This window comes from Panthera tigris, chromosome A1, assembly GCF_018350195.1.
Source record: "Panthera tigris isolate Pti1 chromosome A1, P.tigris_Pti1_mat1.1, whole genome shotgun sequence".
Classification (NCBI taxonomy): domain Eukaryota; kingdom Metazoa; phylum Chordata; class Mammalia; order Carnivora; family Felidae; genus Panthera; species Panthera tigris.
Genome location: NC_056660.1, coordinates 135,438,186 through 135,450,276, shown reverse-complemented (window position 1 = coordinate 135,450,276; position 12,091 = coordinate 135,438,186). Strand labels below are relative to the sequence as shown.

At 39.3% G+C, this 12,091-nt stretch overlaps 1 protein-coding gene across 3 annotated transcripts in view; it reads right to left on the bottom strand.

Annotated features, from left to right (window-relative positions):
• LOC102972834 (general transcription factor IIH subunit 2) overlaps positions 1-11,636 on the bottom strand; it is a 35,668-nt gene extending 24,032 nt beyond the window's left edge. Inside the window, exons 1-4 of one of the 3 annotated variants that reach the window (XM_042987884.1) lie at positions 11,563-11,636; positions 1,245-1,329; positions 378-455; positions 17-53 (exon numbers count right to left, since the gene is read on the bottom strand). In XM_042987884.1, coding sequence (XP_042843818.1) covers positions 17-53; positions 378-455; positions 1,245-1,300 — 171 coding nt within the window. In that variant the 5' untranslated portion in view covers positions 1,301-1,329; positions 11,563-11,636. Of the gene's footprint in view, positions 1-16; positions 54-377; positions 456-1,244; positions 1,330-11,198; positions 11,501-11,562 lie in introns of those variants that run through there. The other 2 variants (XM_042987887.1, XM_042987897.1) reach the window with 2 other exon arrangements.
• Positions 11,637-12,091: the final 455 nt, after the last annotated feature.

Sequence of the window (12,091 nt, the reverse complement as noted above, 5' to 3'; positions counted from 1 at the left end):
AAAAAAATTAACATACCATTCCAAGTCGAACCTGTCCATGGTGCTCAAACACTCTGTTAAAATTATGCAAACATTTTAATAGAATGTCCTTTATTACCCCGAAAATCAATATAACTTTTCAAGTAACCAGAATTTTAGTGAAATAAATTATTAACTTATGGGATCCACATAATTACAGGCATTTGGATAGTCCCTGAAGACCCAATTCCCTGCTGAGATGCTAGGTTGCTGGTTCCTTCCCCCTATTCAAGAGTTTAAAGGTCAGTTTCCCTGGAACACAGCTGTAATGAAATACTAAAGAGTGGGTATAGGTGGAGAGAAAGACTTAAAGGAGTCAGTTTTACCTTTTATAACACACTTACAAACAGTTTACATACCTTTTTCTCTTTGCTTTGAAGAGAATATCTTCTATTGTAGCTTTAAGTGATCCTGATTCATCTTCTTTAAGAATCTCCCTATAAGGAATAATGACTCATTTGAAAAGAAAAGCTAAAAATTTATTAATCCAAAAGAAATGAAAATGTGTATCTGCACAGATATTTGCACATGAACATTCACAGTGGCATTATTCGTAAAACCAAATGTTGTAATCAATCTAAATGTCCATCAACTGGTGAATAGAGGAATAAAAACATGGTATACAATATAATGCTATTCAGCAATAAAAAGGAAAGAATTATTGCTACTGCTACAACACGGATGAACCTTGAAAATATTGTTATATGAAAGAAGCCAGACATAAATGACTACATATTATATGATTACACTTATATGAAATATCTAAAATGGCGAATCCATAGAGACAGAAAGTAGATTAGTAGTTGCCTAGGGCTAGAGGTACGAATGGAATTAATCACAAATGGGCATGAAGGATCTTACTGGGGTGGTGAAAACATGTGTTAAATATATTTTAATAAATGTGTTAGAAAAACCAATCACCAAGGAGTGCCTGGCTCAGTTGGTTAAGTGTCTGACTCTTGATTTCGGCTCAGGTCATAATCTCACAGGTTAGTAAGTTCAAGTCCTGCGTCGGGCTCTGCACTGACAGCCTGCCCGGGATTCTATGTCTCCCTCTCTCTCTGCCCCTCCCTTACTCATGCTTGAGCTCTCCCTCTCTCAAAATAAATTAACTTAAAATAAATAAATATTAAAAAAAAAACAGTCACTGGAAGAGAGATAAAGCCGTAAAACAACACTGAGAAACAATGTTTAAAAGAGAAAGAGAACAAGAACGCCCTACTCACCATGTCCTTTCATAGCCTCCTTCCCATCGCTTAGTTCTTTCAGGTTCGTCATCCATTTCTTCTCTTAAATGTATTATTCAATATCCTGTAAAAATCACTAGATCGTGAATTTTCTAAAAATATTTGCCACCAAATTCATACATTTCAATTTGAAAAGTAAAGAGAGGGAAGCAAACATATAAAGTAAAAAATAAATAAATAAAAACGGAGAATGCAAGATCATTGAATTCTTAGCAATTTATTCACTAATTGTTGTTGAAAATACTTCACAAAATTCTCATGAAACCTTTTCCCATTCTTAGGAAAAAATACAAACATTTATGCACAAATCTGGCACCAATGGAGATAAGCATCTTTTTACAATTTTTAAAAACAAAAATGCATTATAGATGTGTCATAGGATAAGGCCACAGAATTAGGGGAAGTGAGTGAAGGAGTAGATGAAACAAGATTAGCTGCAAATGATCGTTATTATAGCTGAGTGACGGATTCATGGTGATTCACTGTATTACCTGTCCACTTTTGTGTGTGTGAACTTTCTCATTATCAAAAATTTATTTTAAGTAAGCTCTGCACCCAGTGTGGGGCTGGAACTCACAACCTCAAGATCAAGAGTTACATACTCTATTGACTGAGCCAGGCAGGCAGCCCATCATAATCAGAAGTTTTAAAATGAAATTTATTGACAGATCCAACATGGCAGAGAAGGAGGGGGACCCGAAGATCCCTTGTCCGTCAAACACAGCAGTGTTTAGACCAAAGGACTTTGAATTCCAAGAGTCCCGGCTGCAGAGTGACAGAGCCATCTCCAGGGGCCCACGGGGACAACCTGGAGGGCCACAGGTGGGGCCTCAGGGAACCAACAGCAGGCCCATGGTGGAGGCAGGACCCACCTACACCAAACCCCGCTCCTCCATGCCTGGTAATTGCTTATCTACTGGAGCAGAACTGATGTGCTGATGAACCAGACAGCCCCTCTTCCAGACCAGTGCTGCCACCGAGATTCCAAGGCACTCAGTGTTTTTGCATTTTCTGATTTAATTCTTGGACAATTCTTATTATATATATATTTTTTCTTCCTTTTCTCCTTCTTATTTCTTCCTTCCTCTAGTCTGATTATTCTGGTTGTTGTTTTGTTTAAGCATTTTTTTTTTTTTACCTTCTTACTTTTAAAGTTTTATTTTTTATTTTTTAAAATTTACATCCAAATTAGTAAGCATATAGTGAAACAATGATTTCAGGAGTAGATTCCTTAATGCCCCTTACCCATTTAGCCCATCCCCCCTCCCACAACCCTTCAAGTAACCCTCTGTTTGTTCTCTATATTTAAGAGTCTCTTCTGTTTTGTCTCCCTCCCTGTTTTTATATTATTTTTGTTTCCCTTCCCTTATGTTCATCTATTTTGTGTCTTAAAGTCCTCATATGAGTGAAGTCATATGATATTTGTCTTTCTCTAATTTCACTTAGCATAATACCCTCCAGTTCCATCCATGCAGTTGCAAATGGCAGGATTTCATTCTTTTTGATTAAGCAGACATATTTGATCTATTCTCTTTATACTTGTTCTATATCTCCTTTTTTGTTTTCCTCCCTCTCTCTCTGGATTAACCCATATAGTTTCTCTGACTGGTCAATTTTATTTTCTCTTCTTTTTCTCCGCCCCTGTTGTTTCTCTCTTTGTATGGGATAAGGCCTCTTCCACCAACACCACCCCCCCCTTTGATATTTGTTGTTGTTGTTGTTTTGTGGTTTTTTTGTTTTTGTTTTGTTTTGTTTTTTCTCCAGGGATACTTCAACGAACAAATCAAAGCACACCTGGTGGAGGGCCCAAAACATCACTATGAGTAGGAACATAAAAAAACCACAGTCACAACAACAGAGAGTAAGTAACACACTCCAAAAAACACCTCCTGAACGGCCAGGCCCTGGACAGTGCAGCACCACTCTTTAATACAGTAGTGCTCACAGGTGCAGGACACATAACAAGCTTTTAAAACACATAAGAGACAAAAAACTAGCCTTAATGACGAAATGGAAGACTTATGCTCAAAAGAAATTCCAGGAAAAAATGACAGGTAAAGAACTGACCAAAACAGATATAAACAATATATCTGACCAAGAATTTAAAATAATAGTCATAAGATTAATCACTGGGCTTGGAAAAAACCATAGAAGACAGCAGAGAATCTATTGCTGTAAAGATCAAGGAACTATTTCTTAGATGAATTAAGAAATGCCGTAAATGAGGTGCAAAATAAACTAGATGTGGTGACAGCAAGGACTGAAGATGCAGAGAGGAGAGTAAGTGAAATAGAAGATAAAATTATGGAAAAAGTTGAAGCTGAGAAAAAGAGAGATAAAAAACTCTAGACCATGAGGGGAGAATTAAAGAACTAAGTGATTCAATGAAAATGTAAATGTAATAATATCCATATAATAGGAGTTCCAGAAGAAGAAGGGAGAGAAAAAGGGGCAGAAGGTGTACTTCAACAAATCATAGCTGAGAACTTCCCCAATCTGGGGAAGGAAACAGACATTGAGATCCCGGAGACACAGAGAACTCCCTTCAGACATAACAGGAATCGATCTTCTACACAACATATCATAGTGAAACAGGCAAAGTATAAAGATAAAGAGAGAATTCTGAAAGCAGCTAGGGACAAACGGGCCTTAACCTACAAGGGTAAGCACATAAGGGAAGTAGCAGACTTATCTACTGAAACTTGGTAGGCCAGAAGGGAGTGACAGGAAATATTCAATGTCCTGAATAGGAAAAATATGCAGCCAAGAATCCTTTATCCAGCAAGGCTGTCATTCAGAATAGAAGGAGAGATAAAGGTTCCTCCAGACAAAAACTGAAGGAGTTCATCATCACTAAAACAGCCCTACAAGACATCCTAAGGGGAACTCTGTAAGTGGAATGTTGCAAAGACTACAAAGGACGAGAGACATCACCACAAGCATGAAACCTACAGATAACACAATGACCCTAAATCCCTATCTTTCAATAATAATGCTGAATGTAAATGGACTAAATGCTCCAATCAAAAGACCTAGGGTATCAGAATGGATAAAAAAATAAGACTCATCTATTTGCTGTCTACAAGAGACCTATTGTAGACCTGAGGACACCTTCAGATTGAAAGTGAGGGTATGGAGAACAATCTACCATGCTACTCGAAGTCAAAAGAAAGCTGGAGCAGCCATACTTATATCAGACAAACTAGATTTTAAACTAAAGGTTGTAACAAGAGATGAAGAAGGGCATTATATCACTATTACAGGGTCTATCCATCAACAAGAGCTAACAATGATAGATGTTTATGCACCCAATATGAAAGCACCCAAATATATAAAACAATCACAAACATAAGCAATCCTATTGATAAGAATGTGATAATTGCAGGGACTTTAATACTCCACTTAACAACAATGGACAAATCATCTAAACAGAAAATCAGTAAAGAAACAATGGCCCTGAATGATACACTGGACCAGATGGACTTAACAGATATATTCAAAACTTTTCATCCAAAAGCAGCAGAATACACATTGTTCTTGAGTGCACATGGAACATTCTCCAAGATAGATCACATACTGGGTCACAAAACAGCCCTCAATAAATATAAAAGAATTGAGATCATACCATGCACACTTTCAAATCACAATGCTATGAAGCTTGACATCAACCACAGGAAAAAGTTTGGAAAACCTCCAAATGCATGGAGGTTAAAGAATATTCTACTAAAGAATGAATGGGTCAACCAGGCAATTAAAGAAAAAATTAAAAAATATATGGAAACAAATGAAAATGAAAACACGACAGTCCAAATTCTTTGGGATGCAGCAAAGGCAGTCCTAAGAGGAAAATACATTGCAATCCAGGTCTATCTCAACAAACAAGAAAAATCCCAAATACAAAATCTAACAGCACACCTAAAGGAACTAGAAGCAGAACAGCAAAGAAACCCAAGCCCAGCAGAAGAAAAGACATAATAAAGATCAGAGCAGACATAAACAATATAGAATCCAAAAAAAAAAAAAAAAAGTAGAACAAATCAATGAAACTAAGAGATGGTTTTATGAAAAAATAAAACTGATAAACCCCTAACCAGACTTCACAAAAAGAAAAGAGAGAGGCGCCTGGGTGGCTCAGTTGGTTGGGCGTCCAACTTTGGCTCAGATCATGATCTCACGGTTCATGAGTTCAAGCCCCACATCGGGCTCTGTGATGACAGCTCAGAGCCTGGAGCCTGCTTTGAATTCTGCCCCTCCCCTGCTCATGCTCTGTCTCTCTCTCCCTCAACAATAAATAAACATTAAAAAAACCCAAAAATTAAAAAAAAAGAAACTTCAAAAAGAAAAGGAAAGAAAAGAAAAGAGAGAGGACCCAAATAGATAAAATCATGAATGAAACTGGACTTATCACAACCAACCCCTCAGAAATACAAGCAATTATCAGAGAATACTATGAAAAATTATATGCCAATAAACTGGACAACTTGCAAGAAGTGGACAAATTCCTAGATATCCACACAGTACCAAAACTCAAACGGGAAGAAACAGAACATTTGAACAGACCCATAACTAGCGAAGAAATTGAAACAGTTATCAAATATCTCCCAACAAATAAGAGTCCTGGGCCAGACGGCTTCCCAGGGGAATTCTACCAAACATTTAAAGCAGAGTTAATACCTATCCTTCTCAAGCTGTTCCAAAAAATAGAAACAGAAGGAAAGCTTCCGTACTCATTCTATGAAGCCAGTGTTACCTGATTCCCAAACCAGACAGAGACTCCCACAAAAAAGAATTACAGACCAATATCCCTGATGAACATGGATGCAAAAATTCTAAACAAGATACTAGCAAATCGAATTCAACAGCATACAAAAGAACTATTCACCATGATCAAGTGGGATTCATTCCTGGGCTGCAAGGCTGGTTCAATATATGCAAATCAATCAATGTGATACATCACATTAAAAAGAAAGGATAAGAACCATATGATCCTGTCAATAGATGTGGAAAAAGAATTTGACAAAATTACAGCATCCTTTCTTAATAAAAACCCTCAAGAAAGTCAGGATAGAAGGAACATACCTAATATATGCTTATATTACCTTATATATTATAAAAGCTATATATGAAAAGCCCACAGCTAACATCATCCTCAATGGGGAAAAACTGAAAGCTTTCCCCCTGAGATCAGGAACACGACAGGGATGTCCATTCTCATCACTGTTGTTTAACATAGCGTCGGAAGTCCTAACCCAAAGACAACCAAACTGGCAAAGAAGTCAAACTTTCACTTTTTTGCAGACAACATGATACTCTACATGGAAAACCCAAAAGACTCCACCAAAAAGCTGCTAGAACTGATACACGAATTTGGCAAAGTCACAGGATACAAAATCAATGTAGAGAAATCAGTTGCATTTCTATACACCAATAAGCAAACAACAGAAAGAGAAATCAAGAAATCGATCCCATTTACAATCACACCAAAAACCGTAAAATACCTAGGAATAAACCTAACCAAAGATGAAAAGGTCTGTATGCTGAAAACTATAGAAAACTTATGAAGGAAATTGAAGAAGACACAAAGAAATGGAAAAACATTCCATGCTCATGGAAGAATACATATTATTTAACGTCAATATTACCCAAAGCAGTCTACACATTCAATGCAATCCCAATCAAAATTGCACCGGCATTCTTATCAAAGCTAAAACAAACAATCCTAAAATTTGTATGGAACCAAAAAAGACCCCGAATAGCCAAAGCAATGTTGAAAAAGAAAACCAAAGCAGAGGCATCACAATCCCAGACTTTAATCTCTACTACAAAGCTGTAATTATCAAGACAGTATGGTATTGGCACAATAACAGACACATAGGCCAATGGAAGAGAATAGAGAACCCAGAATAGGACCCGCAAATGTATGACCAACTAATCTTGGACAAAGCAGGAAAACAGTATCCAATGGAAAAAAGATGGTCTCTTAAGGAAATGGTGCTGGGAGGAATGGACAGCAACATGCAGAAGAATGAAACAAGATCCCTTTCTTACACCATGCACAAAAATAAACTCAAAATGGATGAACGACCTAAATGCAAGACAGGAAACCATCAAAACCCTACAGGAGAAAACAGGCAACAACCTCTTTGACCTCAGCTACAGCAATTTCTTGCTCAACACGTCTCCAAAGGCAAGGGAATTAAAAGCAAAAATGAACTATAGGGACCTCATCAAGATAAAAAGCTTCTGCACTGCAAAGGAAACAATCAACAAAACTAAAAGGCAACCTATGGAATAGGAAAAGATATTTGCAAATGACATACCAGATAAAGGGTAAGTATCCAAAATCTATAAAGAACTTACCAAACTCAACATGCGAAAAACAAATAATCCAGTGAAGAAACAGGCAGAAGACACGAATAGACACTTTTCCAAAGAAGATATCCAGATGGCCAACGGACAGATGAAAAGATCCTCAACATCACTATCAAGGACATACAAATCAAAACCACAATGAGATACCACCTCACACCGGTCAGAGTGGCTAAAATGAACAACTCAAGAAACGACAGATGCTGGTGAGGATGTGAAGAAACGGGAAACCTCCTGCACTGTTGCTGGGAATGTAACTTGGTGTAGCCGCTCTGGAAAACAGTGTGAAGGTTCCTCAAAAAATGAAAAATAAAACTACCCTATGACCCAGCAATAGCACTACTAGGAATTTATCCAAAGGATAAAGGAGTGCTGATTCATAGGGGCACATGTACCACCATTTTTATAGCAGCGCTTTCAACAATAGCCAAATTACGGAAAGAGCATAAATGTCCATCCATTGATGAATGGCTAAAGAAGATGTGGTTTATATATACAATGGAATACTACTTGGCAATGAGAAAGAATGAAATCCTGCCATTTGCAGCAATGTGGATGGAAATGGGAGGGTATTATGCAAAGTGAAATAAGTCAGTCAGAGAAAGACAGATATCATATGTTTTCACTCATATGTGGAACTTGAGAAACTTAACAGAAGGCCATGGGGGAAGGGAAGGGAAGGGGGAAAAAAATAGTCACAAACAGAGGGGAACCAAGGGAAACCATAAGAGACTCTTAAATACAGAGGACAAACTGAGGGTTGATGCGGGGGGGTGGGGTAAGGGAGAGGGAAAAATGGGTGATGGGCACTGAGGAGGGCACTTGCTGAGATGAGCACTGGGTGTTGTATGTAAGCGATGAACCATGGGAATTTACCCCAAAAACCAAGAGCACACTTTACACATTGTATGTTAGCCAATTTGACAATAAATCATATTAAAAATAAATAAATATGGGAATGCAAGCTGGTGCAGCCACTCTGGAAAACAGTATGGAGGTTTCTCAAAAAACTAAAAATAGAATTACCCTACGACCCAGCAATTGCACTACTAGGCATTTATCCAAGGGATACAGGTGTGCTGTTTTGAAGGGACACATGCATCCCCATGTTTATAGCAGCACTACCCACAATAGCCAAAGTGTGGAAAGAGCCCAAATGTCCATCGATGGATGAATGGATAAAGAAAATGTGGTATATATACACAATGGAGTATTACTTGGCAGTCAGAAAGAATGAAATCTTGCCATTTGCAACTACGTGGATGGAACTGGAGGGTATTATGCTAAGCGAAATTAGTCAGAGAAAGACAAATATCATATGACTTCACTCATATGAGGACTTTAAGAGACAAAACAGATGAACATAAGGGAAGGGAAACAAAAATAATATAAAAACAGGGAGGGGGACAAAACAGAAGAGACTCATAAATATAGAGAACAAACTGAGGGTTACTGGCGAGGTTGTGGGAGGGGGGATGGGCTAAATGGGTAAGGGGCACTAAGGAATCTACTCCTGAAATCACTGTTGCACTATATGCTAATTTGGGTGTAAATTTTAAAAAATAAAAAATAAAATTAAAAAAATAAAAATAAATAAAAAATAAAATGAAATTTGTTATTTATAATTTTTTTAATGTTCATTTTATTTTTGAGAGACAGAGCACGAGCAGGGGAGAGGCAGAGAGAGACAGAAACACAGGATCCAAAGCAGGCTCCAGGCTCTAGGCCGTCAGCACAGAACCCGATGGTGGGCTTCAACCCACAAACCATGAGATCATGGCCTGAGCCAAAGTCGGTGCTTAACCAGTTGAGCCACCCAGGCACTCCTGAAATTTATTATTTATAAATGGTAAAGGCTTATGGCTCAAAATTCAAAAAAGGACACAATATTAAAACTATATTATTATCTCAACTATTGAAAAAAATAAAGAGTGAGCGCACATGCACGCGAGTGGGGGCAGGGGCATGGAGGGGGCTAAAAGCACAGAGCCCGACACGGGACTCAATCTTACAAACTGAGCTCATGACCTCAGCCGAAGTCAAGAGTTGGATGCTTAATGGACTGAGCCACCCAGGCATCCCCATATTTTTGTATTTTTCATATAAGCATGTATTTCTTTAATAATCAGGGATAAAACAGGTAATAGGGGGGTAATCTATTAACCATAACCAAGTAATAAAACATCCTAGTCACTTCTACACTCCCTTCTTCCCCAGTGGAATCTCCATGCCTACCCTACACTTTCACTATCAGCTTCCTTCTTTCATAAATGAAAGATCAAAGGAATCCTAAGAGCCAAGAAGACATTAAGGACAAAACAAATCCCACCACTGGCAGAGGAAAAATTAATTTCTGTAATAAGGATCATATGCAAGACCTTACACCCCACTCACACTATATATATTATATATATATAATATATATTTAAATTTTTTAATGTTTATTTATTTTTGAGAGAGAAAGAGTGTGAGCGGGAGAGGGGCAGAGAGAGAGGGAGACACAGAACCCCAAGCAAGCTCCTGGTTCTGAGCTGTCAGCACAGAGCCCCAGGTGGGAATGGAACTCATGAACTGACAGATCATGACCTGAGTGGAATTTGGACACTTAATCCACTAAGTCACCCAGGCGCCCCTCCACTTACACTATAGAAAAATACATTTTAAGATCTAAAGAACTGATCTATAAATGGGTTTCTGGAATTAAAATCTATTGACAAGTTGCAAACTGCTTTTGTGGCATCAGTGCTTTCTGAGGCATCTGCTATTATCAGGTATTATTTGCTAAAATTCTGTATGTCTCTCATTTAAGTCACAAACCACTCCCTGGCATTGGAAGAGATCTACTTGTTTCATGGAGTCTGGTGATCTACTATAGTATGAACTTAGGTAGACTGCATGAAATGACAAGTGACTTAATTCTAACATTTGTGTTATTCTAACACACTATGCTGGTGCTTGTAAACTTAATGGTCCATGTAGAAACAGCATATGGCGACTAAACTGAACATTTTGATCCTCCATCAAAGTTTCTGAATTACTGTGAATTACAAAAATCAAAGTTTACATAGTGTTCTTGATGTTTTCAAACTCAAATTCTTAGAAATGTCACTATTGCCAACCGTCCTATCAATATTTAAACTGTTATCTTATTCTTAGTTTCTACTTTTAATTCTCTGAAAGCTGAGAAACAGAACTGACAAGCAGAAGACTGCAAACAGGAACACTTCTGGCTCATTGGATACAAGGACTTAGAGTTGTGTGCAATGGGAAATTACAGAGGTATTAAGCTCCCTGATATTTGCTGATATTCCAAGGGAATCTGGATGTTTATAATGCATGTTATTCGTAAAGAAAGAAGTTATGCATCCTGGCAAAAGATGTACTTAGTGACCTCTTCGGTCAGCATCTCCAAAAGTTGATTCGTTTCATGGGAATCCAAACCCAGAAGAGCTATTTCTCCTAGGGTAAGCCTGTTGGTGTGATTCCAGGCACATGAGCTCAGAATGCTTCCAAAAACAAATGAGATCTGGACCAAACGTCCCAATTTATGAAGCTTTTACTCACACCTAACTCTGCCAAGCGCTTCGAGCCAGGCACGGGTGATCACTGCCCTGTGTTCAGACTCGGAACTCGAAGAGTCAAAAGGCTGGTAAACTCTGTCGAGGTCACATAGCTGGAGGTAGGTCAAACTCGGACCCAGGACCACAATTCCCAAAACTCGCGTTCTGCCTTAAGGAAGGAAAGCCATTCCCTGGACTACAGACCCACACGCTTCTTTGCAGCTCCCACACGGAAGTTGCCCTCCTCCCCCTCCATACGCTCCCTCCCACTCACGAATCCCTACGAGGCTGCTCGGAACCATTCAGCCTCCGCGCCCGCACGCGAAAGCCTTCCAAGCTGCCGCGCTCCCCAAACAGCCGGTGCCCACCTTGGCTCCTCTAGGAGCTCTAGCCGCGGACTCACCGGTCTCGTAGAATGCCGCTCTACCCGGAAGCCCCGCCCAGTCCGCTCCAAGGACGATGCGGAAATCGTTCCCCTGTGCGCGGCGGCGACGGACGAAACGTTCCGGTTGCTTCGAGCCGGTGCTGGTGCTGGACCCTCGTGGGCGGACACGTAGCTGGAGCTGACTTAGGGTGCGAGGAAGGTCCTCTTACCCCATTTCCAGCAGTTATTCACAAAGAGGTGGGAAGAGTGATCGCCGTCTACCAGGATCTGACGAGCTTGATTTTTGTTATATTATTTCTAAAAGGTTGGCGTGAATGACTCTAATAGCAGCAGCAGCAGCAGCAGCAGCAGCAGCAGCAGCAGCAGCAGAAGCAGCTGGGCCAGAACCTTGATGGACAACGGTTTTCTGGGAAGACCCCGCTGCTCCTGCTGTTCATGGAACAAGTATTATTGAGCACCTGCTGTGGGCCTGCGACAGTTCTAGGCACTGAGTAAATAGCAGTGAAAAACTA